The 27,279-nt window shown below is 40.1% G+C and overlaps 1 protein-coding gene across 3 annotated transcripts in view; it reads left to right on the top strand.

Annotated features, from left to right (window-relative positions):
• The window catches only part of SATB2 (SATB homeobox 2), a 130,558-nt gene that overhangs the window by 52,935 nt on the left and 50,344 nt on the right, over positions 1-27,279 (top strand). For all 3 annotated transcript variants that reach the window (XM_082284689.1, XM_082284688.1, XM_082284690.1), the window contains 4 exons: positions 3,758-3,884; positions 5,973-6,096; positions 10,815-10,917; positions 23,362-23,834. In XM_082284689.1, the coding sequence (XP_082140815.1) occupies positions 3,758-3,884; positions 5,973-6,096; positions 10,815-10,917; positions 23,362-23,834 (827 nt within the window). The remainder of the gene's footprint in view (positions 1-3,757; positions 3,885-5,972; positions 6,097-10,814; positions 10,918-23,361; positions 23,835-27,279) is intronic.

The raw sequence follows: 27,279 nt of genomic DNA, 5'->3' as shown, positions 1-27,279 counted from the left end.
AACATCCTGGCAGGGTGGCACATTGTTGGCCTAAGTAGAGCGACAGCAGTAGATTGCAGTGGTTGTTATGTACAAATCTGACACTTGAGCTCACAGAAGTTTGCCAGTGGTGTGTTCCGGCATTCTTGTGGGTAAAGGGAGTTACACACATTTTACACTAAGTTACTCTGTCTTTTTTCCCTGTGTGCATTTTGATGAAGCTGAGGCTTAAACTTAATAAAAGACCTGACTATAGAAGTACATGCCATTCAAGAACCAATAGTCAGCATAGATAGAGGATCTCTTCTAGAATAAGTTTTGAAAAAACTTTTGAGAAAACTGGTCTCTTTATTGTCTTTAATGGCCTAACTGGCCTGGGCTACATTCAGTCATTTCTAGGTCAGTTGAGAGCTGTTCTAGTGTATGGCCATTTCTTGAGTGTGTGCAAGCATTGAAATCTGTTAGCTTTCCCTTAAAAACTTCTACAGGAAAAAAGTCCCAATAGATACAGGAGGGAGAACCAGATTCATTAACAGAAGGGTTTTGGGAACTCAAGAAACACGTTTTTGGATTTCCTGAGCTTTCTGATCTGCTTTGCATTATGCACACATAATTTTGAGAAGGTCTGGAGCGGTGAAGTGATTCTCCCGGAGCAGTAGTATATTCATTAATAACACAGTGACCTTTGCTCATTCGTGTCTCCAGTCCCAAGTCTCCGTCGTGTTAGGATAAAAGCTCAGCCAGGCCAGTTAAAGTGATTTCTTTAAAGGCCTGAGCTGTACCATTTGGAGTCAATGAGAGGAACAGTCAAAAACTGTGTATGTGGAAGTGACCCCTTGCTACCAGGCTGCTTTCATCTCGAGGTTGCTGTTATGCTGGAAATGTCCAGTCCTGGATAAGAACGGACCTTTTTAGGGGGAAATTTTGGACCACTCAGTTTTTACTGAGGAGTCATTCAGAGATGTCTTCTAGTGTGCAGAGAACGCATTTGCTCAACAAGTTGGCATCATCTTCCCAAACACAGCACAAGAGTTGCCTTAAGTACATTGTTGGTGCCGTGAAATAAGCACCTGTAAAGTCTGCTGAGGAGCTGAATGGAAACCATGGCTTCTGGCTATCGTTTGGACCAGCTTAATGTGCTTTGGAAAAAAACATTTCACACGTCATATCACACCGGCTGAAAAAATAGCGTGCATCAGCAGTGCTGTAACACAGAGTAAAGGACTCTCAGCAGGTGTTAACATGCAGAGGCACTGAGCATTATGGTAACACCTGTGTTTGTTTAAATCCAGCCAAAACAATTTCCTCTCCAGTTGTAGAGGAGGATTAAAAAAAAAAAACCCTCCCTAACTTCCAGTAGTAGCAGACATTCCTGTAAAACAATTTGCATAGTATTTCCCATGGTGCACTCTGGCTGCACTGGGCTTTTTTTCTTTAAACCCTTTTAGTCTGGGGACACCTTTAGTAACTTCAGTGCTTCCTGACCATCTCTTTGTCCTTTGCCAGCATTTCCAGGCCCGAGCAATTGCAGATGGTGTGCTCTCTGAGTGCTTTCCTTAATTGAATGAAAAATAAAGCCTCTTGTAAAATATTACCAATTTAGATGTGACTTATGGGGCACATATGATGCTTATTTTTTCAATTACATGAAAACTTGGCGAGATTAAACATAGGAAGCCAAGTGTTCTGTGAAGCCAGTATAGATTTCTGGATTTTTAGGTGATTTTGCTTTAAATTATTATATAGCAGGAGGAGGTGGAGGATGTCAGCAGCTAAACTGTTTTCCCAGCATGTATTTTACTCAGTGGACCCTTGATGCTCATTTCATGACTAATATATGCTGTACTATATGCATTTCTTGTTGTCACCAGAGATAACATTAAGTAAACTATCCCCTTAAGAAAAACAGCTTTTCTTGGCAAGTGGAATATGACTCAAGGAGCCAGCACTGGAGACATACGGTGCTGTGAATGAGTGCTGTGTGTTACTCTACTGGATCTGAGTCCAGGCACTATTTATACTGCAGCATATTCAGCACCAGATTGTTAAATCTTAATACTGAAACAGTGCATCATTTAAATGTTTTTGTTCTGTTTATGTCCCATTTTTGAGCACTGGATATCAAGCAACACTTACTAACTTTTTGTTTCATTTGGACAATATCTCTCCTTGCCAAAAACTTTCTAATCTGCTCTTGAAATATTACCCTGTCTGTACCAGTATGTTACAGTGCAACTTTGTGCCACTGAGGATGAACTAGGTCACTTCCAGCTTCTTTCAGTATGTGGTGACAGAATGCCTTGCAAAGCAGTACGTCGGTGGTAAATGCAAAGATTTAAGTGCTACAGAAAAGGAGTTGTGCTAAAATTATTTCCTCTTCAATCTGTGTAGGAATGGGGAATAATATTCTGTAGCAGGTACTTCATGGGTTCATTGTGTTCTGTTATTGTCTCTGTGCGAGAAGCTTTGTTTCAGTGTTTCGATGTGGTGTTTATTTTATGATCATTTTTGGGAGATCAGGATAAAAGGTTTTTGTCATTTACTGCAGTTCAACTAGTTCCAGAGCTGGTGAAGAGCTGGGAGTAGAAAGTGAGGAGGAGATGGCTGAAGTTTCTTGGCATCACAACATCCTTCCAGATACCCAAGAGGAGTTCTTGGCGCGCCTGTTATCGCAGAAGAAGTAGTTTTCTCATGTATTAGGATATTAAGTTTTTTCTGGCAGTTGAGTTTATGGAAGTCTTTTCGAAGATCAAACAGTATAAAACAAAACCTCAGAAGGCATCAGTTTGAATGAGAGAATAGTGTCTTGTAGGGCTGAGCTGAGGAAAGTTAAGTGAGCAGAGCAGTGGGGCAGTGGGAACACAGTGAAAGAGGGAATAAAAGCAGTAGTGGCAATAGTGCAGAACAAGGATGAACTGCTTTGCTGTCATGTAAGATGGCACTGTGGCTTTCTTTGTTTGGTGTCTTCCTGGAAGTCATTCCTGGGTATTAGTCATTGTTTTTGGTGTGGGTGGGCCCTCTGCAATTGTCTAAACAGAAATAATACCTCTGCACCAAATGGTTTACCATCCAAGTTTATTGTCTTTGTGACAAGCTCATCCAGAAGAGGTGATGATCCCTATTAAAGAATGAACAGAAGTAGAAATAGAACTTACAGCATTCTCCCCCGCCTCCAAAAAGCTATTTTGGATCTGCGGTCAGCAGCTTGCAGTTGTTTGGTTCTTTTTCTTTTTTTTTCCTCCCCACAAAGAAAAGCAACCATCTGCATAGTGCAACTTGTATCTGGGAGTGAACTCTTCCTACTTGGTGGGTTTCCACTGGCATCCATCCACACTGGGAATCGTACCATGCTTAGATTGTAACAGTGCTGAATGCCCACGCATAGGAATTTTCCTGTTCCAGACAAAAGTAATGCATTTATTTACTGAAAAGTTTTTGTAGACTGCAAAATCAGAACTAGAGGGTACTTAAAGCTTATTCTAATTTAAAGAACTAAACTTTGGAGCTACAGTGAAAGATGTGAAGGGAGGAAGTCTCCTGTGCTTCCTTGAAGTAATTTAAGAGTCAAGAACATGTCAGCAACTGTCTGCTAAAAATTTTGAGTCTATTCCTGCTCTTCCCCACTGTTTGCCTCAAGAGTCAGTAGAACATGTCTTTCTGGGCAAGACTGCAATAAACCTCAAGGCAGATCTTGAATCTTGGGAACAATCAATCTTGCTGAAGGGTTTAATAAATGGCTGATAAAATATAAAACATGGATTTTTTGTTTTCTTTTCAGGAATAATCAAGCTTGGGAGGTGGAATCCCCTCCCTCTGAGTTATGTGACTGATGCACCAGATGCGACAGTAGCCGACATGCTACAAGATGTCTATCATGTTGTGACATTGAAAATCCAATTACAAAGGTGGGTGTTTCTGAACATCTGTCCTTCCCTATTCTCTGAGCTGCTCTGTTGGTTACAGCATTACTACAGAGATTAGCACATCCTGTCTTCATTAATTTCTGGTCTTCTGATGAAATGGAAAGAAAATTAAGAGAAGGGTGAGTCACCTGGCAGCTTTTTGGTGCACGTTCCAACTGATACTGTATATTTTCTAAAGTAGCAATATAGTAACAGAGAGGGGAAGGGCAGAAACCCAGTCAAGTAAAGATGGGGCTTTTAAAGGCAGATCTTCTTACAGTTCATAATTTAATGGATTCTTAAGTTCTAATTGTATCAAATAATAAACTCCTTGCCTTTTCTAGGGGCTGCATTGTAAAAATCCAGGCCTTCTGCAGCCAGTTGCTGAGATGTGATGGTGGAGAACTTTTTTTGACTTTTCTTTTTTTTTCTCCAGTGGTCTTTCCAGCAAGCAGAAGACAAAGAAGGAAAGTGTCACTGCAGCTCCATTTGGCATTTGGAAAATATTTTCCTTCTCTGAGGGCTAGTTCTGATTAGCAAAGCAAAAGCTCTCAACACTTTTACACTTATTTGCCTTCCTTTCTTCCCACTCTTCCCTCCTGTTTTCTTCCCACTCTCTCTATGGGCCTTCTAAAGAGTCCTCAAATAGTTCCTGATGTAAGGTCCTCAGCAGTTCATGTCATACTCCAGATCTGCAGATAAGCCTACATTGCACAGCCTCCTGTAGCTGTATGGCCAAGACATGACAGAGGAAAGAGTGAAAAATAAGACAGTCTGGAATAACTTGCTGACAATTCTTTAAAGCTTTGGCTGGAACAGAAGGAGGGGCCCACCGGGATATGTGTGAGTCCTTTGGTGGTACATACCCTCCAACTGTTCATTTCAATTTAGAATTTGGAAGCAGTTGATGCCTCACTGACATTAAACTTCCAAATAGCAACATTTCTTTCCTATTATATCTCTGATGGTGCTTGGGTTTTCTGATTCCCATGAACAGATCTTTCCTTGGTTTTATATACTGTTACAATTTTTCAGCTGGGCTGCATCTCTGCTATGTACTTGTAAAAGTGTGTCTAGACCCTATAGATGCTGTGAAACAAGTGTAATAACTCGTTTCCTCAGAAGTATGAGTTCATGTAGCCTATTGTCACATCTGTATTAGCAAAGGGTGTCAACCCAAGATTAAGATCTCATACTTTATCTTCAGAGTGCCTGAATGCCTGGATGCCATGTAAATAAAAGGTAGTCCGTGACTTTGATATAAAGATGATCACTGACTACCTGAACTCCTTGAGTGCAACTAAAGGTTCATCTCAGTGAAAAGCCAGGCTGTAAGGGCAGAAGGCAGAACCACCTCAGAGGCTGTTGGAGAGCATGCATTAAGTCTGCACCAGTAATGGCAGTGACAAGCTTCTCCCACCTTTTTGATGTGCTTCTTGGGTCTGTCCCTGTGCATGTAGACACAAACCATAAGCTTGTTAAATTAAAAGAGGCACAAGTCATATGAAGACAAAAGCTTCACTACATATGCAGTTCTTCTAGAATGAAAGTGAGAATGAACTGCGTGTGACAGATGTTGGGCATATGGCTTAATGTGTTTCTGAAAGGCTCTTGGATACTTCAGTGATAAGGGCAGTATAAGAACCTGTAGAAAATGAAACTAATTTTTCAAACTGTGGCCTCCACACAATGAGGGCCCTTGCTGTTCAGGGATTTTGTTAGTGGCAGTGCAGCATATATGTTTGTTTTTCTACCCCAGCAGGAGTATCTTTGTCTGGAATCGATGGCTTTACTCAGCCATTCCTGGGGCTTGCTTTATGCAGTTTCTTTGCTCTCCATCAGGCCCCAGCAGGGATGGTTATGCACACGTATAATACCATAGGATTAGCAGCTGTGTGTTGAACTGCACATCTTCTGGTAATCGTGCTTGGTGGGAGAGGGATAGAGGGGAGAAACACCTTGATGGGCTGGCCAAGCAGGAAACTCCAGGGTTGTGCTTGTTGCTTAAAGGTCTATATAGCACTTGCATGCAAAAAGTAAGCATCTGTGAAGCTGTTATTTCTATCTGCTTTTTGCTTTCTGTTTCAACAGTTGTTCAAAGTTGGAAGACTTGCCAGCAGAGCAGTGGAACCATGCCACAGTTCGCAATGCCTTAAAGGAACTGCTCAAAGAGATGAATCAGAGCACATTAGCCAAAGAATGCCCTCTCTCACAGGTCAGTGCTTTCAACAGGCTTAGGGAAAAAAAGATTTGCAAGAACTAAAGCTCATGTTTGTTCTGTAAAGAGCCTACACAAAACAATTCCATAAATACCAAATAAATGTCTTATTTTCTTTAGAAAGGAGAAATTCTAATTAATATGTTACATAGTATCTTTACACCATGTTTTCTTAGTGGGTTGCCAGGTAAAAATTATGAATTAATTGATTGGTTTTCAGAAAGATGTAAATTCTTTATGTAGATTTTAATCTAAACCTATTGCAATAGGACTAATGATCCTCAAATGGAAGATTTGAGTGGCTTCTTCCCACTAGCAGAAGCTTGCTTTCCCCCCTAACCAATGAGTAGGTCTCATCAGCCTGCAACCATGATAAAAAGTATGCAGTTTTAACAGTGGTGCCCCAATTTCTAGGAAACAGCAACAAAAAAATGTATATGTAATTATGTTAAAAAAAGAACAAAAACTCAGTCTCATTCTTCATGACTGCTTTTTAAACGCCAGTTATGTCATGTCTAAGACACAGGTTCCTACAGATGTCATGAGCTCTATTTGTACTTCAGATAGTCATAATGAGACATTCATAAAATTTTCATAACTTAGTTCTCCTTGCCTCTCAGAAAAAACTGAATAACACTTTAGCACCCAGACCAGGTAACTTTGCTAGGCATGAAAAATATATTGCTTTCTAAAATGTGTACTAGAATCAAAGGTTAATCTGTCCACTGTATCTTTTAAAAGTCAAAACATGAGTAATCCCTGCTTCCTAAAAATCCATTGCTTTGCTTGCCCATATCCAACATTTTTCTCCTGTGATTGTCTGTCTTGCATTGCACTGTATGTTCATCCTACAATTCATTATTCAAAGCCTTCATGAACCAAGAGAATTCTATTCACCACAAATTTGCCTCGGTGTGTTATGATTATAGCTCCGGGGAAAGCACAGAGGTGAAATACAGAGCTGGTAGGAATCACATTCTTTTAGCAATGTGGGATCTGCAGAAGTAACAGGAATGGAAGGGTTTTGTAAGGAAAAGCCACAGAACTTGCCTTATTTACTAAAGGAGTAACAGTCACTGTAGATATGCATGGTGTTGAATATGCATTGAATACAAAAATGTTTTTCTTTTCACACACTTTAAGTGTAATTTCTTTAAATAGAATTATCTGTGGAATCTGGTCAGCTAATGATGATTGCAGCATATGGTTGTCTGCCCAGTCTTCTTCAATATCCAGTATAACTAAACTATGCATCATTTCATATGCAGAATTCATTTGTTGTCTGGGTCTGTTTCCTCCCACTTCAGTTTCAAAGCCTACCAGGTGGAAATGCTGCAGTTGGTTTACTCCTTCTATAGCTTCAGTCTGACATTATTTACAAAATTACTGATGGCAGAAGTGTAGCAGCCAAAATCCTTGCCCCAGTATTTATTTAGCAGACAAAGCTAAGAGGAGACCCTTCTGTGGAAAATTGAGCTTGCTTACTTTTAAACACAGGTATAAATGACCTTGGGTAGTGACTAAGCCTTGAACTGAGACTGCAGAATGCTGCTTGTATTACTGTTATTATTGCCACAAAAAGTTTCAGTCTCTTTTGGCTTAGCTCACAAAATGCAGAAGATACAATGGAAGGTTGTACAGAAGCTGTCTATTGCCATCATCTGAATATGCCTCTAATACAATTCCTTCTCCCAAATCAGTTTTAAAAAAATATCGTGCCAAATGTGAAATGTCATTACAACCCCCTCGTGGTTAATATATTATTGACAGCAGCAAATTGCAGAGTGGTCTCTTAGGAGTCAAACTGCAGAGTAAATGCTGCTGTTTATTAATGTGTTCACAGTGCCTCAAGTACAGAAGTGGAGAGGGGCAGCGCAGGGAGCTCCCGCTCCCACCACCGACGGTGCTCCATCTCTGGTTCTCAGTGCCCGAGCTCTCCAGGCAGCCCAGATGGGGATTCTGATTGCTGCTAATGGGAAATGTAATCATTCACTTTGATTTAAAATTGTTCTGGTTTTTTTCTGCTAGGTGTATTACATGTCTGCAGCTTAACTACCCTTAGCATACGGCTCCTGTTCAAACAAATAAATCCCCGTTAAACAAGCTGGGGGGAAGGAGGGTAGGTGGGGGGAGTGTGTGTGGCAGAAAGAAATCCAATTATTTCAGCATTTCCATCTTTTGGTAGAGATCTCTGTCTTTCCTGTGTATCGTATAACTCATTTCAGCACTGACCGTGCATTTTGTCTCTTTGCTGGAGCAGGCTTTCTTGGGATATGAGCATGTCCCATATTCTTCTCCTTGAACTTACTGCACAAGATTTTCTTTGTGTGGATATTTCTTAGCTCCTGATCTAAGTAGTTTTCATTCCACATGGCTGTCATGGCCACACACATGCCAAACATAGCTGCTGCTTTATTCCTTCCTTAAGGATTTTTCCAGAAATATTATGCATTATTTAGAAATTTGCAACTAGTGAGTGATTTTTATTTTTTTCCACTCTCTTCTAAATGGATATTTCCTTTCTGCAGACTTATCAAGATTCCTAACAGAAATACCCCTAGTGTTGCTTTACATATAATAGTGAGGATATGTGGTTTCAAAGTTGTAATAGTTCTTTCCCCTGCAGAAGAGAATCTGTCCTGGGATTTTTTTACCAATGGTTGATTTACTGTTTGATTTTACTATTTAGTTTAAGTTTTGCTTTCTCAAGTAAAGATTAATGGGTTAATATATTCTGTGATATTGAATAGCCCCATGATTTCAGTAATGTTGATTTCTTGTAGAGCTAGATAATTTGGAGGAGGAAACCACCCTCCACTCCAAAAAAAAGAAAAAAACCAAATTGATATGTAGACAGAGTTAAGCAATTTCCCCACCCTTCCTTAGTGAATGGAAATTTAACTAAAATGATGCAAAAAACCCCCAGGTTAGCTCAAATTTGTACAGAAACCTTCCTCAGTAGAGGCTATCGCCGTGTCAGGCTTTCAGAATTCTATTGCTTGTTAAAATGCTGAAGAGCAAGGGAAGATTTATGGGCAGGGAATTGCTGCTGACTGCCACAATGCTAGGTTTATGTCTCAAAATATTGATTTTAATTAGAAAATTGGATCTCGGTTTTAGAAATTGGAGTTGCTACTTAACAAAGCTCTTACTTCATAGCCTTCAAAATCTACTGCAGTGCACCATAGCACCCTTTGAGTGGAAAGGGTAGTGAAAAGGCAGAAGAGCCTCTTTACTGAAAGTAAAATTACCTGTTGAAGACTGAAAGTAATCTGTATCACTCAGTTATCTTAATTCTCTCAGTTTTGCTCACGTTTTTTAAGTTCCTCAAACTCAAGAGTTAGGAACAGAGTCCTGTTGTGTTTCAGTGAATATGGGACAGGAGGCTGGATAAATCTGGAAGAGGGCAAGGATGATTTTGTTTTTAAAGCATTGTTAAATTCAGTGAGTCAGTGTGTAAGCCTTGTAGCTTTCCAGAGATGGCCAAGAGCCTGCAGAAACCCATAGGCCAGAGCTTGAAGCCGTGGTTTGAGTTGTGAGGTCATCCTTGCTCTCTCCTCTTGGTGCAGAAAGGTCGCACAAGGTGCCACGGCTTTCTCTGAGCTTTGATGAAAGTGCAGAAGGAGGGCATGAGGAAAAGATGGTCTGTGGAGAAGGTGCATTGGCTGCTGTGTGTTGGTGCTGTTAGATTGCATTGCCTTGCTGGCAGTGTACATGTGCTGGGAATGATTTGACCCTGGAAGAGTTCAAAAAGGGGAAAAGGAGAGCAAAATCGTTAAAAGGATGCCTCCTCTGTAGCATGGAGGAGGGGAAGGGAAAAACAGAATGGAAGAACTACCAGTAATGAGGCTGTTAGCCATCCTATGGACAGAAGCATCTCAGGTATAAAATATCCTTTTTACTGGTGTCAGGTGCTGCAGAACCAGTCTGCAGCTCTTTCCTCAGTTGGCTTGTACAGAGTTGCTTAGGGGGAATTTGCAGAGTAGGGAGGGTTGCTGGTTAGGCAAGTAATATTTCAGTTTTATTGAGCTTTCTTGTGGGTTTTGACTGTTCTGTGTTGTAGTTTGTGTATTTCCCTTTGCTCTGAATGGCACTGCTAATTTCTCTTCTGGGTGATTTTTCACACAAGGGCTAATCACACGTTTCTATAAATTATATTAATTTAACTTATTTGCCTAACTGTTGTTCTGTAGCAAGTAGCACGGATGTTCTCCAGTTCTTGGCTGTGCAGACTTGCTGCATTTGGAAGCAGAACAGAGACATCTGAAAAGCATTATTTGGATTGTGCATGCTGGAGCATCTAATCCTACCTTTAGGATCTGGTCCCTAAATTCTGCTTGGTGCAGTGAGCATGTATTCCTCAGCACGGCACCGCCTGTTGTTATGCGAGTAAAGTTTAGCTTTTGTAATATCACAAATACAAAGCAAAGTAGAACTTCCCTCACAGCCTGAGCTGCAGGTCTCAGTCTAGGTTTGTACTACATCTTTTTTTCACATAATTGTGCAAAATAATTGTTTTGTGATTTTATTTATGGCTGGGCATATAGACTGGAGAATAAAACCAAATTTTTGTACTCATCAGATGGTTCTTTTGGTTTTAAAGTCACAAATGGATGATCATTATGCACTCACATGTCATTTACTTTCCCTGGAAAAGATTTCTAATTGTGGAAGATATTTTAAATCACTTTTTGTCTTTCTTTCTATACTTCCAGAGTATGATTTCATCCATTGTAAATAGTACATACTATGCCAATGTGTCAGCAACCAAGTGCCAGGAGTTTGGGAGATGGTACAAAAAGTACAAGAAGATTAAAGGTAAATTGATTTTTTTGTTGTTGCTTTCCAAATTCTTGAAATTCTGCTGACAGTTTGAGATTATTTTCTTTAAATAAAAGTAATAATAAGGTATAATAATATTAGTGAATTTGTCTACAAAGAGGACACAGTCACAGCACATTTGAAATTAAATCTGATACTTTACAAACAAGGCTGGCATGAAAACACAGGACACAAAACATGCTCAAAATATCCCATTTAGCTGTGCTGAAAGATCAACTGTGTTTTGAATTAAGCTAAAACATTTTGGAAAGAAAAAGTTGTAGTATCTCAGAATTTAAACGTTAAATTGCTATGTAAATTGCCTTAGTTTCGTGTTGTTCTTGAAAGCTAAAAACTGACTTTTTAAGTTACAGTGCCCTTGTTCTCTGTTTTCAATACTCCACAGTGTACTGGCATTCCTGCTTTTATCGTGTAGGCATTTTATCCTGTAGAATCTGGATACAGAGGATTTAATAGATTGTTAGGAGACACTTGTAAATAACAAGGTGCTGCACCCGCTGAAGTTAAGATAAAAATAGCCCATTGTTTGTCTTTTTTCTACAATGAAATTGTATTTGTAGGTCTGCAGTGCCTGAGGGAGTAAAACTGAAATTCATCCCATTCTCACCACTGAACTGTCTGATCACCTGTCAGTGGTGCACAAAACGATGTGACAAGCATCCATCATGTGTGGTTGTGTGGTTTGATCTTTTGTTCTTCCTTTCCTTTGGCAAGGGACTTAGGTGTGCACTGGACCACTTGTTTTTGTAGGTTTTTTGTAGGGTTTTTCTTTGTTTGTCTGTTTAGCACTGTGCTTTAAATGCTCAGAAGTTTGAGGATAGTCAAAAACATTTTCATAATTCCACCTGGCTTCTCTCTCCCCAAATGTCCATCACCCTTGGAGGTTAGCTGTATCCTGGGATAGGGCTTTTTCATAGTTTTTCCTCTCTTACACCACTGAAAGGAAGATTCATTGTCTGAAAGAAGGCTATTAGGCTATTATTAGTCTAATAATAATAGACTAATAATAATGTCTAATAATAGACTATTATTGTCATTTCTGTTTGTGATACTTTCACAAGCCAGAAAAATCATAACAGAATTCACAAACATTATGAAGAAATAGGGTAATGTCGTGTCCTTCTTGAGAAACCATTGTATTTTTAGTCGTGTGAAGATTAGCACCTTTCAAAAGGAGTGTGCCATCTTTTCCTTGTAAAAGGCTGGCAAACATAAGCTACAGAAGTTTGCTTGTTTTGTTTCCTTAGGACAGGCTAGAAATCTACATAATAGTACCATAAAGAGTCTGCTGCTTGAGTTAGGAGCACATGAAACAAAATTGTGTGAAACATCAGAACAAGTTCTGAGGCATCTGGTTTTTCTCTGCACATCTGGCTTATGCAGAGCATACCTGTAAGACACTCATGCCTGGGCTCTGCAATGAGTAGATTTTCACTGGGGGAAAAAAGAAAGAATGTTCTCTGGTAAAATTTTTTGTGTCTAGAAGGAAAATTGTCTAGGCAAAATTGGGGTAACAGTGCAGGTAGGGAAATGGAGATGTTGCTTTTCACCTACTAAAATGGTTTAGGCTAGAACTAAAAACGTTGATTGGACATTTTAGCATGTGGTTACCCTCATGCCAGGTGAACTGGATATTTTCTTTTCTCTCTAAATTGCCATTGTGTAACTCAGAAGTGTTTCTTTTCTCTAAATGGTGTCTCTTAATAAAAGAATTTTATTCAAAGTGCTTTAACATATCCTCTTGGTTAAAAAGCAATCAAAGGAATCAAACAGATTTGAGGTCATCACCATTCGCTTTTACTTGTTGTTCTGGGAGAACAGAAATAGGCTTTTTTTATTCATTTTTCTTCTTCTTTTTTTCAAAACTGGGCAAGGGTGCCAGTTGCAGAGGCACTGGAAGCCCTTAACTGTAGTGTTCTTAACTGTAGAGATGCTACTACAGCTTCGGAGTATTTCTAGCACACAGTTTTCCACTTTCTTCCATTCTTAGAGCTTTACGCTCTTACTTCTTTTTACTTAGTAAGTGCACAGTTAAATTGTTAAGTGCAATAAAAGCAGATTGAAACCTCAATCAAAAGGTCAAGGATCCAAACCCGAAGAGTTTACCAGATAACTCTGTATCTGTGCTATTCAGAGACACAGCCAGTCGTTGCTGTTTGGAAGTTTGTGTGTGTTAGTAGGAGGAGAAAAAGGAAGGTTAAGGTATGTGTGAAGTAAACACAAGCTGCTATAAAGCAGTTCAAGTAGTGTTGATTCATCAACCATATAAGTGGGAGAGAAAACAAAGAGTCTGTGGCAGGTACAGTGGTGCATGGAGAATAAACAGTCACGTAACTTCAGATCAGTAATCTTAACTGCCTGCAAACAGGAAGACTTCTGCAATTCTTTAGGTGGTTTCAATTTCTTATCATCTCTTGTTTCATGTTGTTTTGTTTCTTTTCTCTAGGCAGATATTCGTGCAGGACAGCTCAGTTAGTGTGTAAAATCAGTGACTCGAGTTACATGCATCAATCATCATGTACTCCTTTAATAATAATTTTAAACAAGGTGAATGGATGATGCACCTATTCGTTTTTTTGAGCTGTAGCTGGATATTATTAGACAAAGCTATAATTTAGAGTCTTCAGAACCAACACCCCTATCCTTGTCTAGCTCGAGAGTTGGTTACTAGAAAGTAAAAGCAAAAAACAATTCACATGAGCCGTGGTAAATACAAAATAGGAAGGGGCTTCAAAATAACTTCATTGACGTTGCAAACTAAATGCAGCCTACAGTGTTAAATGTGTTTCCTATTATCTGCTAATGTCTGTTTTAATAAAACAGTGGGAACTAAATGGTTGCTTCTTAATCAAAACCATGATTTCCTAAACATAAGCTATGTGATTCTGTTACAAATTGCCACATATAGATCTACTAGGTCAAACTTTTTTCCTTTCTCATAGAAATAAATAAACAGTAAATTATTTATGCACTCTGGAAGATCAAAGTAATTACAACCAAAGACAGACAGAAATAAAAACTTCTCTGGAAAAAAAAGAAAAAAAGAGAAGCATCAGGTTGCTGAGTGCATAATTAATGCTTAAATAATATAAGAAAGTGAACAATCAATAATTTGATATCATTAGCCACAGATGTAAAAGCTGTACACAAATGGAATTGTATCAAATCTCTCAAAGTAAAGATTCTCAGTGTGCATTCTGCTGAACTCACCAAAAAGACAGCTAAACTACTTATGCTCATAATTTAAAAAAAGTTTTCAGTTAGTTCCGCTCAGCATGGCAGTTTGGTTGTGTGTCAGATGATGCTAGAATATAATTCTGCTTGAATTTTTTTCTCCCACCCTGCCTCATCCCCTTAAGGTTTTAAGACGTTCACAGTTTACTCAGCAGCACGAGAGTTAGTGTACAGCCAGGCTTGGGAATTGGCTGGTGTGAGGATGAAGGCTTTTTGTCTTCTCCTGGCCCTGGGCTTGCCATTTGGAATGTGTGTGAGAACATGAGGGAGATTATAACAGGATGTCCACTCTTTCCAGTCTCTTTAGGATACACGTATATATTTGAAAGAGAGCTTATATTAAAACAATTGTAATGGAATGTGTACAGTGGTGGGAAACAAAAGGCTTATTGGTTCTTCTGTGGACTTCTTGCCCTCATGGGTGTCTGTAGTCACTTAAGGTGCTAATTAAGCTCTTTAGTATGTGCTGTAATTTTGTTCAAAATATGCACCATGAATTAATCTAGTATTACTATATGAATTTTTTTTTTCCTTTTTAATTTTACTTTCTTATTTTTCTTTTTGAGGGATGCAAGGCTTTTTAGTACAAAGTTGTGCATACATGACAAGGCTTAAGTATGTTTAAACCTGCCTTAATGAAGATCAGAGATCCCCCTTTTTTACTAAATAATACATACTAATCAATGACAACTATAGACCAATGGCTTATTCCAGTGGTTCTCAAACTGCCTTTCTCCTGCCCAGTCCCACGGGGATGCTTCTCTCAATCTGAGAAATGCTTGTCTGATTTCTCTAGAAGCTGAACTTGCTGAAGCTGGGAGAAGACATTCAACATTGTTGAAATACAGGATTTTAATAATTTCTTGAAAGGTTTGCATTGATTCTAAGTTTGATTAACAAATAGATACAGAAATAAAACCACTTTGTAACTATGTACATGTATATATATGTATGTATGGAGAGAGGTATTTCAGAACTTAGCCATGCAATTCAGGTAATTGTCAAGGTTACCTACTTGTGTCCCAGTGATTTGGGTTTGTAGCATTTAGAATATTTTTTAGCTCTCTTTCTTAATAGATATTTCACTTCTAAGTGTCATGCTTTCTATTTTTATCAGAAGGACTCTCACTGTATCAGAATTCTTTCACAACTGAAAATCTTAACTGGTGTGAATATTTTCTTTTTGCCTGATGACACAACTTAGCTTGGTAGGAGGAAGTCAGGAAGGCAGCAGGAAGAAATAAATACATTGCGGACTTAAAAATAAAAAGACATATTTTTTTTGTCTGCATATGAAGAACATGTCATCTTTGCTCCTGCCATCAGTGTCTGTCAAAATATAGCTTTCTGTGGATGTGAGTTTTGAGACTGTGGCTGTCTCAAAGTTTTTGTGGAATGATGAGGCTTTTCAGTTTAAAGGAGGAGGGCTCAATTATTTCTGTTTCAACAGATCAAGAATGTAAGAAAAAGCTTTCATAGCTTCCTTAAATCGAAAATCTGCTTTGGCTGCTCTTTGATTTTTCCAATATTACTGATTTGTTGTTTATGTGCTGTTTTATTCTTGAAGGTTTGTTTGCTTACTTCCAATAATGGATAGACAGAGCAATCTGTTTCTCTTTTAATGTGTTCCTAGAGGCCAATGTAGGTTGAGAGAGGTTAGAAACAGGATTCAGAAGGGCTCCCAGCTTTCTTATTTCCAGGCTGAAGGAACTGAGAGTTGTGGCACAGTGATAATGCCAGTGCGAGTCTGGGGAAAATTGTCGCTGTGTGCTTGGAGGAATAGTTTTTAATTGTTCCTCTGAAGCAGATGTTGGGGAAGCCTCATGAAAAGGCTCACCAGGTCTTTCCCAAACAGTGTTTCTGACTTCTAAAAATACCCTATTTACTGATATATGCATGTATATTCCTCACTCTCTGTGTAAATAGAGGGGTTTATATATATATAAATGTATGTGTGTATATATATATATATAATGTATTTATATGCGTATATCTTCACCTTCTGCAGAAATGTTAAGTTTTTTAAGGGAATACATTTCATATCTTGACTGGATATTAGTCGTGGCTCTGGCACTAAACCATTTAGGGTTGGCTGTGAGGCTCTTGACATTACTGTAACTTTTTCATACTTTTGCATCCCTTACTGTGTATTCATTTCACTAAAAATAGAACTTTTCTCACTTTCTTAAATAAAAAGGAAGGAAAATAACATCACAGGCAAACTTGTCAGCATCTAGGTAACATACATGACCTGAAGATCATCTCTGACTTGGAGACAGCCTCTTAGTGGCCTGCTGTGCTATTTTATGAGGAGAGTAGTTCATCAGTTGGCACTAATGATGAGGAAAAAGTGGCCTCTCTCTTTAAATATAAGTTAAACGTGTCAAGATTCAGCAAGAATTATAGACCCCTTGACTACTGTTTTCCCCACCCACCTTAACGTTTTGCATTTCAGCATTGTCCGTGGTGTTAAGTGCCAGTTTGGGGGAGTTGTGCGTGTATATTGTTAAAAACCAGTTTACCTGCTGCCGTTTGTTCCAGGGGTGTAGGAGTTGTGGCCCTCTTGCTATTCCTCTCTGTAAAGAGAATTAAAACACACCCTTTGGGTTTATATTTTAAGAGTAACTTTCACCTAAAGTAAGTGCATATATGAATCTCAGCTTTACAGAATGTCTTCCCTGGCTTCTGGCTGTTTTGGAGCAGTGGCTCTCAGTGCTCACCATGCCTGTGCTGTGGCACAGGATATGTGAGGGTTGCTGAGTGCCATCTCCTGTGCCTGCATATGGCTGGAGCTGCAGCCAGTGCTGCTTTAGGGAACATAGGCCAGACAGTAAAGCTTGGAAACCCTTCTGTGGAGAAGCTGTCTAGCCACTTGCCCCATGTCTTGCTCAAATGATGTCACTGAACTTTTTAAAAAAAAAGTCTCCTGTTCCAGTACTGTGCTTTTCTCAGGGAGGACCAGTTGTGTGCTGCAGCTGGGACTTCTGCCTTTTTGAATTCTTAGTAAAGAAGGGTCATCTTCATTTTTTAAAAAGTGAAATGTTTTTGTTTTACCCTTCAGAATCTCAAAATTAATTTTCTTTCATATTTAAAAAAAAAGTGTGCTGCCAAACAGCGGCATGTTAGCTCAGACGAAAAGGTATTTTTACAAAGTAAGCATTAGTGGAGATTAGTGTGAAACAGGAGAATGACTTGAAGCTTAGGTACAGGCATAAGCTTTCCTATGTGAAAAGCTGCAGTGTGTCTCTCTGTGATCCCACGGATTTCATAGAATATGTAACTCTGAGAGCAGAATGGTATTCTGTTCACTTGAAATGTCTGAAGAGTTTATATCTCTGTCTTAATGATGTTTGTGTTCTGTCTCCCTCCTTTCACCATCTCTGATGGTACGAATCAAGAAGACACACGTGTATCTCGCAAAGGGATTGCACAATTGGCTGGGTCATCTGGGAGGTTTGTATCTCCCTTTCGAGATGCCCACAAAGGATTGGTTCTACTGTTACAATAGTTTGACAGAAAGGGAGATATTTTTATATCAGATGAGAACATCAGTCCATCTAAACCAGTACTCCCTGTATTTCTGTCAGACAGCTCTAACTAATGATTCTGCTGCTTCTCCTTTTCCACTTCACCTGACCAATATTCATGGATTAGAACAAGTGGTCACTAGAACACCTTCAGTGTAATGGTCTTCTCTGCCAGATGGATCTGCCATGTCCTTTTGACAAACAATGTTAACATGATTATGAAGAACTGAGTTTATGCTTTTATATGCCTCTTGAACCTATACACAAACCCAAAAATAAATCTAAAAATACAATGATGATGCTTGTCTTCTGAGAATCACCTTTAGAAGCAGTGCAGTCCAGGGGCAGCCCATGTGAAGAATATGATTTACTGTGCTTAAGCAGAACTGGCAGAAGACATGTTAGCATCTCTGTGTCCCAGGGGATGACTTAGTGGTAGTCTTGAGGATAAAGGATGAGAAGGTCAGCTGCTCAGCAATGTCAGTACACTCTGCTCAGTTTATCTGAGATTGGTGCTGGTTAAAGGCCCACTTTTAATGATGATTCAAAGTAAAAAAATAGTGATTTGTGCTTTGGTGGGAACCGAATGGTTTGCAACTCAACAAAGAACAGACAATGGCCTTTCCTGTCTGTTTTCCATTAGTCTTGGATAAAGGCCTTTGGTACCCACAGCCAGCGGCCAAACAATTTCTGTATGTGCTCTATAGCTATTTTGAGGTTCTGTGCTGTCCTGCAGGAGTAGAGGAAGGGAAAGGTTTTAAAAGTTACGACTTTTTGTCATGTCTGCCTCTCCAGTCAACCTGCTTTTCATCCGGTCCTGAGCGCAGGAACAAGTGGCCTAGGCAGAGATCGGGCACTGAAACCAGGGAATGACTACGGGTAAATACAAAGATTAGATGTTGAATGAAAATGAGACTCCTCAGACCAGCCCTTTGCGCTGAAGTGGTTAAGTGCGCTGTGATTAAAAGAAATAAGTAATTATCCTAATTATAGAGAAAAAGATACAGAATTACCACTTTAAAAGCACCTCCTGTGCTCTGGAGTAGTTCTGTGATTTACAAAGGGGTAGTTCATAATTATGTAGCATAAGCAAGAGGGCACCCTCTGGGTGTAGTGCAGCAGCCCTGTCTCTCCAAGGTGGAGCTGGTGCTGTGCTTTGTCCCCCAAGCTCCAAAGTTCAAGTCTTGCTCCAGTGAGCAGGATGCTGCTAAGCCAAGAGAAATTGTGGGAACCTTTCTGTCTCAAGCTTAGTGCAGGGTATACCAGAGTTCACAGAGCTCTCCCGGCTTGGCCACAACTACTGCTAGAAATGGCTTTTATGATCACCAGGTTTTAAATAATAAATAAAACAAAGAAGCGAACTGAAGCACTGGAGAACAGCCCTGGGTGGTGACATCCTGTCACAATTGAAACATGGCAATTCTGCCGGCTAGTAACTTATTACAAAACGTTTCTTTACCAGCTTCTTCTTACTCTGGGGCAAAGTGCCTGTATGCCTGTGGGACTGAAAAGTTCCGGACACGCTGGGTCATGGATGCTGGCGGGTCCTCTGTGTCCCTGCTTGCAGTGCAGTGCTGGAAGACATGTTACACTCTTGCTCTCCCTGCTGCATCCCTTATTGTGCATAGGAATTTGGTTTCCAGTGCTGTCAGTCAATTCAGTGCCACGCATAAGCCCTAAATGCCCCACAGGCTGTTTGTCAGAATGTTCCTATTAACAACTCAGTGCAAATAAAGTGTGAGGGGAAGGGAAGGTGGAGAAATAAATCTTATTTTAAATCTTTTGAGCTGGTTTTATTTTAAATGGAAAGTTGCATGCAGACCACCCCAAGCTATTGTGCTGTGGTCTGTGTCAGCTGCTTGACTGTGCAAGGAAGATTGGGCTAGAGGTTAAGAGCATCACACAGGGGAAGGGTGCACTGAATTCCTTTTGTGCTGTATCCAGGAAGTTTTAACTCAGTTTGGAGTTGAAATACATTGACGCACATGGTAATCATTATAGGATGAGAACTCAATATTCAAATACAACAATTTGTTGCTCCCATTCTGGGGATTATGTTGGTTTCTGACTCTTGTAGAGGTAGAGACATGTTGTAGGGAGGTATAGAAAAATGAAGGGCAGATGCTATCCTGGAGTGCTGTCAGAGCTAATTGCTGAACTTAGCACAGTACCTGTTGTCCAGACACAAGTCTTTGCCTACCTAGTGGTTGGCTTCAGAAGGGTGGGTGGCTCTGCAGTATGACAGTACTGTTGTACTTGGTTTAAATGAGCTCTTCAAGCAAAGAACTGCAGAATTGTATACCAAGTGAGTGATGCAGAGAGAAAACGAAAACACTGCAATGTCTTTTGCTGTGGTCACACCACAGATGGAGGTAGGTAACAGCCTCCTGAACCAGCTTTTATTTAACTACCACAGGCATTGCTAGCAGAAGTAGTTTATCAGCAGTACTTGAATGTAGACAGCACACATCCATTGAACCCCTTCCTTTCCAGTGTAAGGACCTGCTGCTGTGTCCTCACTGCTTTATATTCCAGTCAGTACAGGACTACAAGAGCTCTAAATCTATCCCCAGTTTCAGTAGAACAATAGCAAACAAAGGAAAGACTGTAACTGGGTGTGAACATGGAAAATGGAGGATGCAAAGGTAAAAGCCCTGTCTCAGGAAGATCTGAGGCAGAATGCTGGTGGCACAGAAGCTTTGTAGCTCCTGTATCCCGTTTTTCTTAGAGCATTGCTGGCAAGCTGGCCTGTCTCTCAGGACAGTGCCAGTCTCCATCTCAAGGTTGTCTCAGTCTTGCTCCTGTTCAGCCCCACAGAACCCTACCAATCCATAGTTAACAAAGAACAACAGGGAATCAGATACGGGAAATGTGTTCGAGAAGGAAAGAGTCTTGAGGAGTTGAGTAATGCGCATTTTTTCCGTCCAGCGTAACTGCTAATGGTAACCTTTTATTACTGAGGTGGTTGGAGTGACTAGAATCTGGTTTGTTTATAGGGAGTACATGCATGGCTGTGTAGTCTAATGTGATCAAAAAAGGAAACTGATAATAAGGGAAAAATATACCTATGGAAGCAAGTCAGGTGATGTTTCTGTGTAATTCCAAGTAGCACTGCAGAGATTAACATCCTGGCAGCCTTTTCATCTTAAACTTTATTTTTATAGGGGTTTATAACTTGGCATTGAAGTCAGGAGTGGGTGGAAACTTGGCAAATGTGGTTCAGCCCAGAAAGTGAATGTTATTTATATTTATTTCTCACCAAGTTTTCAAAAACACTTGGTTACTGTTTTTATGTTCTAACAAGTAATAATTTGTTGGTTTCAGTGACTTATTCTCTGTGTACTCCTCAAACTACAAATAGTTCAGAACTTTTTCAGCTCTTCTGAAACTCCTAGCAGAAGGACTCTAGATTTTTAGGGTTGTCAGTGATGTAGCAGGATGCTCCAAGTATTTCATTACACTGAGCAACAGCTTTATTCGACTTACACCTGCTAAGTAACTATTGTACATTTGGAATAATTGCATTTGGCTGGCAACTGTGTGTATTTAATGGCATTACTCAGGTACAGGCTTAGTGCAGAGAGGCTGAGGAGATGACAATATGGCCATGTGGTCTCTGAATCATTGGTGTTGCAGACAAAGCAGCCCCTCCTCACTCCCCTGCCCACACCCCTGTATCACACAGTGATGGGTCCATCCCTGGAATTAGCGCTACTCCTATTGCATATTTCACATTGATTTCGTGTCTGTTCCTAAAGTGGTATAGAACTTTCTGTACCTCATTCCAGGGAGGCCTACTGACATCATGAGGAGCAGCTTTTGAATAGGGATTTTCAATATTTTCAGCAAGATGAAATACTGCGTTATGTATCTGGCAGCCTGTGAGTAACACAGCAAAACGGTCATTTGCTGACAATAATATTTATGTATCACATGTATTGCATTGGCTTTCATAGTTGAAATACAAGTAAACACTTACTTAGAAAATCAGTTGAGTTGAAACATTAGCTTTTGTGGAAAAGTAGAATTCATAGTTTTCTTCAAAATTAATTTTTATTTTAAAATTTTAAAGCAATTATTTTACAGAAGGCTAAAGACGTTGTGGGGTTTTCCTTTAAAAGAATGGGAAGAGCGAGTTAAAATTTCTTACAAGGAAGTCCTGGATATTAAATCACCTAGTTGTAAAATTCAGTACTAGTGTTGTTCCAGAGTGACAGTTCTAAAGATAGTAGCTATGTGTTTGTATGTGTTCAGGTCATGAGTCCTTCTTTGTCTTAGAGTAACTTTGGAAGGTAAAAAGAGCTGTCTTTCTATTGAGAAGGAAAGAGAACAAGCCATCAGTAAGCTGTCATTCTGAGTTTTAACTGTGTAAAGCTTCAAAGCTTTATATAGATTAGGTTTTTAAAAAGAGTTCAAAACCTCGTACAGTTGTTAATCATTACACAAGTTGTAATAGTATTATGGCCTTTATGAAATAAATCCTATCTTGTTATTTGCTTAGACCAATATGGGGATGAGGTAGTGGTTTTCTATGATACACTTCTCTGAACACTCATATGAGATCCATATAAAAATGCCTATTCAATTGCATGTAGGGAGGCACAGGGAATCTGCAACCTACTGTAAAATGACTCCTGATTGCTTAAAATTATCTAGGTAGGAGTTGTATTTATGCACTTTTCAAACTTCGTTTCCTATTTCAAATAGTACTTTTAGAGGAAATTTTCTTTTTTAATAAGTGCATTTAGTTTTGCAGTTACATGAAAAGATACTGTGATATTGCTGACATAAGATATTTAACAGGGGGACAATGCACATCAGTGTATAAAACTATAAAACTACAGTGTATGCATTTTGCGTGTGCTGTTTAGTTTTTTGTAACATGATGTCACTTGGAGATCACTGTTGTGCTAAACAAGGTTTTTTTTGAAGAGAGTGAAGCCACTTTCTTTCAAGTGGGCATTCATGCAGAAGTGCTTTAAAGTTTCTGGACAGACTCATGGTGGTGAGGCTTTGGCTACAGGAACCATTGCTTTAAACTTTTCTCATGTGTGAATTTCATTGTTTTGTAATATGCTTTCACACAACCAGAATGAGTCTGCTGTGGTGCACCTGGGTGAGCTGATGGTACCAGATAGCTTTATCCACACACAGTGCAAGATGGAGTTTATGTGAAAAAGATAACAGTTGCTGAGTTCGGAATGAGAAGCTGTGCCATGAGCTGCACAGGGAATGGCCTTGTTTCTATTTGGTTTGTGTGAATGGATGCCAATTCGAGTTTGTTTCCTTTACATAGATACCAGTGATTCTGAAACACTGACCACTTTTAAAGGTTACTCAACAGATTCAAATGTTAGTAACAATACAAATGGAAGTGTCCAAGCTTGTTTCTTTACGGAAGGAGGCTGGAGAGGATACCTGCTACTGGTTTATATGGACTCTTCATGAATTTTGGATGAAGCCTGAGAAGTCCAAAAGAATGTTAATTATTCTTGTTGCTTTTACTTCGTGTTTCTTTTGCTTATGTTTCTGTGATATTTCTATGCAAGTGTAGACTTATAAAGTAAAGTAGGTGCTCTTGTGTACAGTCACCTGCAATATAATCCTTGCCCTGAGTGCAAACTGAAATGACAGCAAGCTAATTTTTCTCTTTTAACAGTGGAAAGAGTGGAAAGAGAAAACCTTTCAGACTATTGTGTTCTTGGTCAACGTCCCATGCACTTACCAAATATCAACCAGCTGGCAACTTTGGGAAAAACTAATGAACAGTCTCCTCATGGCCAAATTCACCACAGTACTCCAATCCGAAACCAAGTGCCAACGATGCAAACAATGATAAACCCTGGGCTCCTGTCTCCTCAGCTCAGTCCACAACTGGTGAGGCAGCAGATAGCGATGGCCCATCTGATAAACCAGCAGATTGCTGTCAGCCGACTGTTGGCTCACCAGCACCCACAGGCTATCAACCAGCAGTTCTTGAATCATCCACCCATCCCTAGAGCTGTCAAACCAGAGCCATCAAATTCATCGGTGGAAGTCTCTCCAGATATTTACCAGCAAGTCAGAGATGAGCTGAAGAGAGCCAGTGTGTCTCAAGCTGTCTTTGCAAGAGTAGCATTCAACCGCACACAGGTATCAATTTCTATTCTATAACCAAGAAGGGGCAAAACTGTGGCTCTTGTGGGGCTGATGGTTGTTGCAGATCAAGGCAGGGGGTGTGCCATAGAAACAGGTCAAACCACTCTCAGTCTTTTCCCCAGTCTCTTTGTCAGTTTTGAACAAGGCTACTTCTTCCTGGAAGAAACGCTGTTTTTTGCAGTTGGCCACTCCTGCACCGCTACCTGAGCTTTGTTCTCTAGCAGTCATTCCGCTCATGGGAGTTCTTCCCTGAGCTCCTCTCTGTGGTTATAAACTTCCACATTTGCTCCTGCCTGATTGCCAGGAAGAGGTAATAAGAGACTGAGAGTTAGAGGTGTTTTTGGGCTTCCTTCTTGACACTTCCTCAATTCCTTCCTGTGGTACAACTGATGCCACAGCTAGTGCTGCTCCCACAAGAAATGCGTTAGGCAAGTGTGCTGGGAAAAGTGTCTGCCTTTTGTAGCAGATTGTGTTTGCTTTCATACATCAGACACAGGTTTTCTCACTCACCTAGTGAAATGCAGATGTTGAAATGATTGCATGATAGTATCAGCTTAAGCCTGGCACCTGGGGCACCCAGGGTGAATGTGTGCTTGGAAAGACAGGCCATTTACATTTATCCTGCTGTCTTTGGAGCAGGATACAAAATGTGATCTCTCAATTGTGATACTCTGTATCAAGGCTTAAGAAATGGAAAGTGGCTTAATATTTAATATTGGTACAAATTCCTTTTGCATAACTGGAGTTGTTCTTTGAGGTAAGATTTACCAGCAAGAGAAGAAAAGGGGGAGTGTGTATCTCTTGGAGGCCTGTCCCTTGTCCCATACAGTGCCTTTGTCTGTTCTCCTAGATTAATGATTTTCTTTGGCACTGCCATTTTGGAAATGCCATGTTATGAGGGAACTAATTAAAGTATGGAGCACATTTTATTACTTCCCTTCTTCCATTAAATTTGTAAGATGGCTGCACTCAGAAAAAAAACACGAGTTCTGGGGTTAGCCTTGAGGATATCAAATGAAAACTACATAGGAATGTATGAGTATTTCCTCTTTTAAATGCTGCTTTTAATTTGGAAAAGCTTTTCATCCCTCTGGGGTCATAACCTGTTGTATATAAAGCCTGCTATAATCAAGGTAGATGGTATTGACAGAATGACATATTCTGAACTGGAGCAAGAGGTCGGCAATACCGTTGCCAGTGAGGGTTTTGTCACTGTCACCAAACATGAAGCTCTCCTTTAGCCGGACTGGGAGACTTGGGTTGGTAATGCCCAAGTCTGCTATTAAATCAAAGGCTCATTCCCCAGCAAGAAAGGAATTACCTGCTTCTTAGCCCTCCATCGTAAGTAATACGATGTACTCTACAGTTCATGATACTGACTCCAGAACAGGCAAGTCTTACAGCATCCATAAAAGATTTGCCCATCTCACAACAGTTTTGTTAGTCAACAGGGCCCTAATATAGAGGACCAGTGGTCTTACATACAGTGCATCATGTCCCCAGGAGCCATCACTGCAGCAGAAGAGTGTAGATACACGCTTAGGTTTCCTTGTCCTCAGCTGTTAATTCCAACTCAAATCAAGCTCCCCTCACATCAGGGACTACTCAGGATATTAAGAAGAGCGGCTCAGACAGTCAGTGTTGCGCTGCACAGTAGAAGGTGTGGGATATTTCCACACATCCATTTTTACAGAGAAGCAAACTCTGTAAAAGGCACTTGGAGTGGAAAATTCAAGTCTACTCTCACCTGCTTGCATCCCCCCTGCTGCCTCCGAGGTACAGAGAGGTGTGTGTTTCTCTCTGGAAAGGTTTGGGTTTGTTGCATTTCACAGAAGTGCCAGCATTGGAAACTGGAAGTCTGTTGTTTCTCATGATGGTACCAAATAATAGATGCTGTGTGCCAGCCAGCTAATAATGGTATTAATCACTGCATTATGGGCCACTGCTTAATCTTTCTTCATGGTAGCTCTGTGGTGTACATTAGCCTATAATTAAGTATAGCTTCATGAAATATGTACTGTGAGACTTGTTTAATAGATAAATTATTCTCTAATTTATTTTAAAGTCCAATGACCTACATACTCAATGCTGAAAAGCCCCTTCTTACTAACATTATTTCTCCCCTGAGACCTTCCATCTGAGCAAATCTGTTAAATGAAGTAGAGGAAGCTTTGATCCAAACTAGGCTAAATCCATCGGAACAAGTGGCTGACAGTTGTATGTATGCACGTGTGTGTGGGAGGGAGAACGTGAGGAGGGTCAGAAGGAGAGATGAAATTGTATGGTTTGTGAAACATCCAGATCTTCCTCTTGAAGGTGGAAGTACGTAACTGAAGACAGTGTTTCCTTACACCTCTGGCCATGTTGTCTGCACACACGAAAACAAAGTGCTTTGGGCTCTGTGACAAGTTCTGTACATTTCTTGGAGCACTGTGCTCCCACTGAGGTGGAGACTGAACATACCTGCCATATGCACAGGAGAGCTGCACAGGGTGTTTGGTGAGGAGCTGGCCCAGGCTGAGTTAGCCATGAAGAGGGTTTCTTTCAAACAGAAAGTTCCAAAGTGAGCATTTTCCTTTTCGTTTGAAAATGGGAATGAAGAACCCTCAAAGTGTATATGCCTGATTTTTAGTAAGTGTCTTCAGCTAACCTCTGCTTCTTCTTGTATTTAGAGATTCACTGTCATAATTTTAATTCACGCTATTGTGGAATCTAAATGCCTATTTGTTCAGCATGTGGGATGGGTAGAAGCTCACCCACAGAGACAATATAATTATTGCAGGTGGTTTTAATGACACTTTCAGTAAGTATGAAGTTCCTACACAACTTTCAAAATATTTAAAATGGTGGTGCACCATACCATGTTTGTCTAAGATGGTGTTGCCCACAGTCTGCTCAGCAATGGTAAGAATGGTGTCTGTTGTAATGACACCCTCTTGGGCTCTGCATAGCCTTCCCTGCTCTTGCGGCCTGGAGAGAGCTTGCCACGGCTAAGGCAGTTAGCAATGTTATTGAGGCAGGAGGTTCAGTTTCTTGCTTATGTAATTGTGTTGCTTGTGCCCAGGTTTTTTACAGCCAGGATCCTTGGCTTTGGCTCCCTCTTGCCTGTGACCCCTAAGTCAGAAGAATTTGTTGTTTACTGAAACAGTTTGTTGCTTCTGCTCAGACTGCTGCTCTGAACTAACAGCTCACTAATGGAAAGTTAGGCATCCTTATCTGGACCTAAAAAACTGCATGCGGGAATGTGAGTGGGTTTGAATTGAAGGCAGACAGCTTTATGAGGCCTATCAAATAGAGTTAGATAGTCATATCTGATACCTTTAAAATGGAAGCCATCTTTGTAAAGCACGTAGGCATGAAGCCAGGCTGTAAGCTGAAGTTGTTATTAAAACAGTCATTAGTGAAAGGCTTAATTTCTGTAAGACTTTGGCACTTTTTG

Source organism: Coloeus monedula (genome assembly GCF_965178545.1).
Source record: "Coloeus monedula genome assembly, chromosome: 7".
NCBI lineage: Eukaryota > Metazoa > Chordata > Aves > Passeriformes > Corvidae > Coloeus > Coloeus monedula.
Note: the sequence above shows the minus strand (reverse complement) of the source record. Positions and strands in the feature narration are given on the sequence as shown.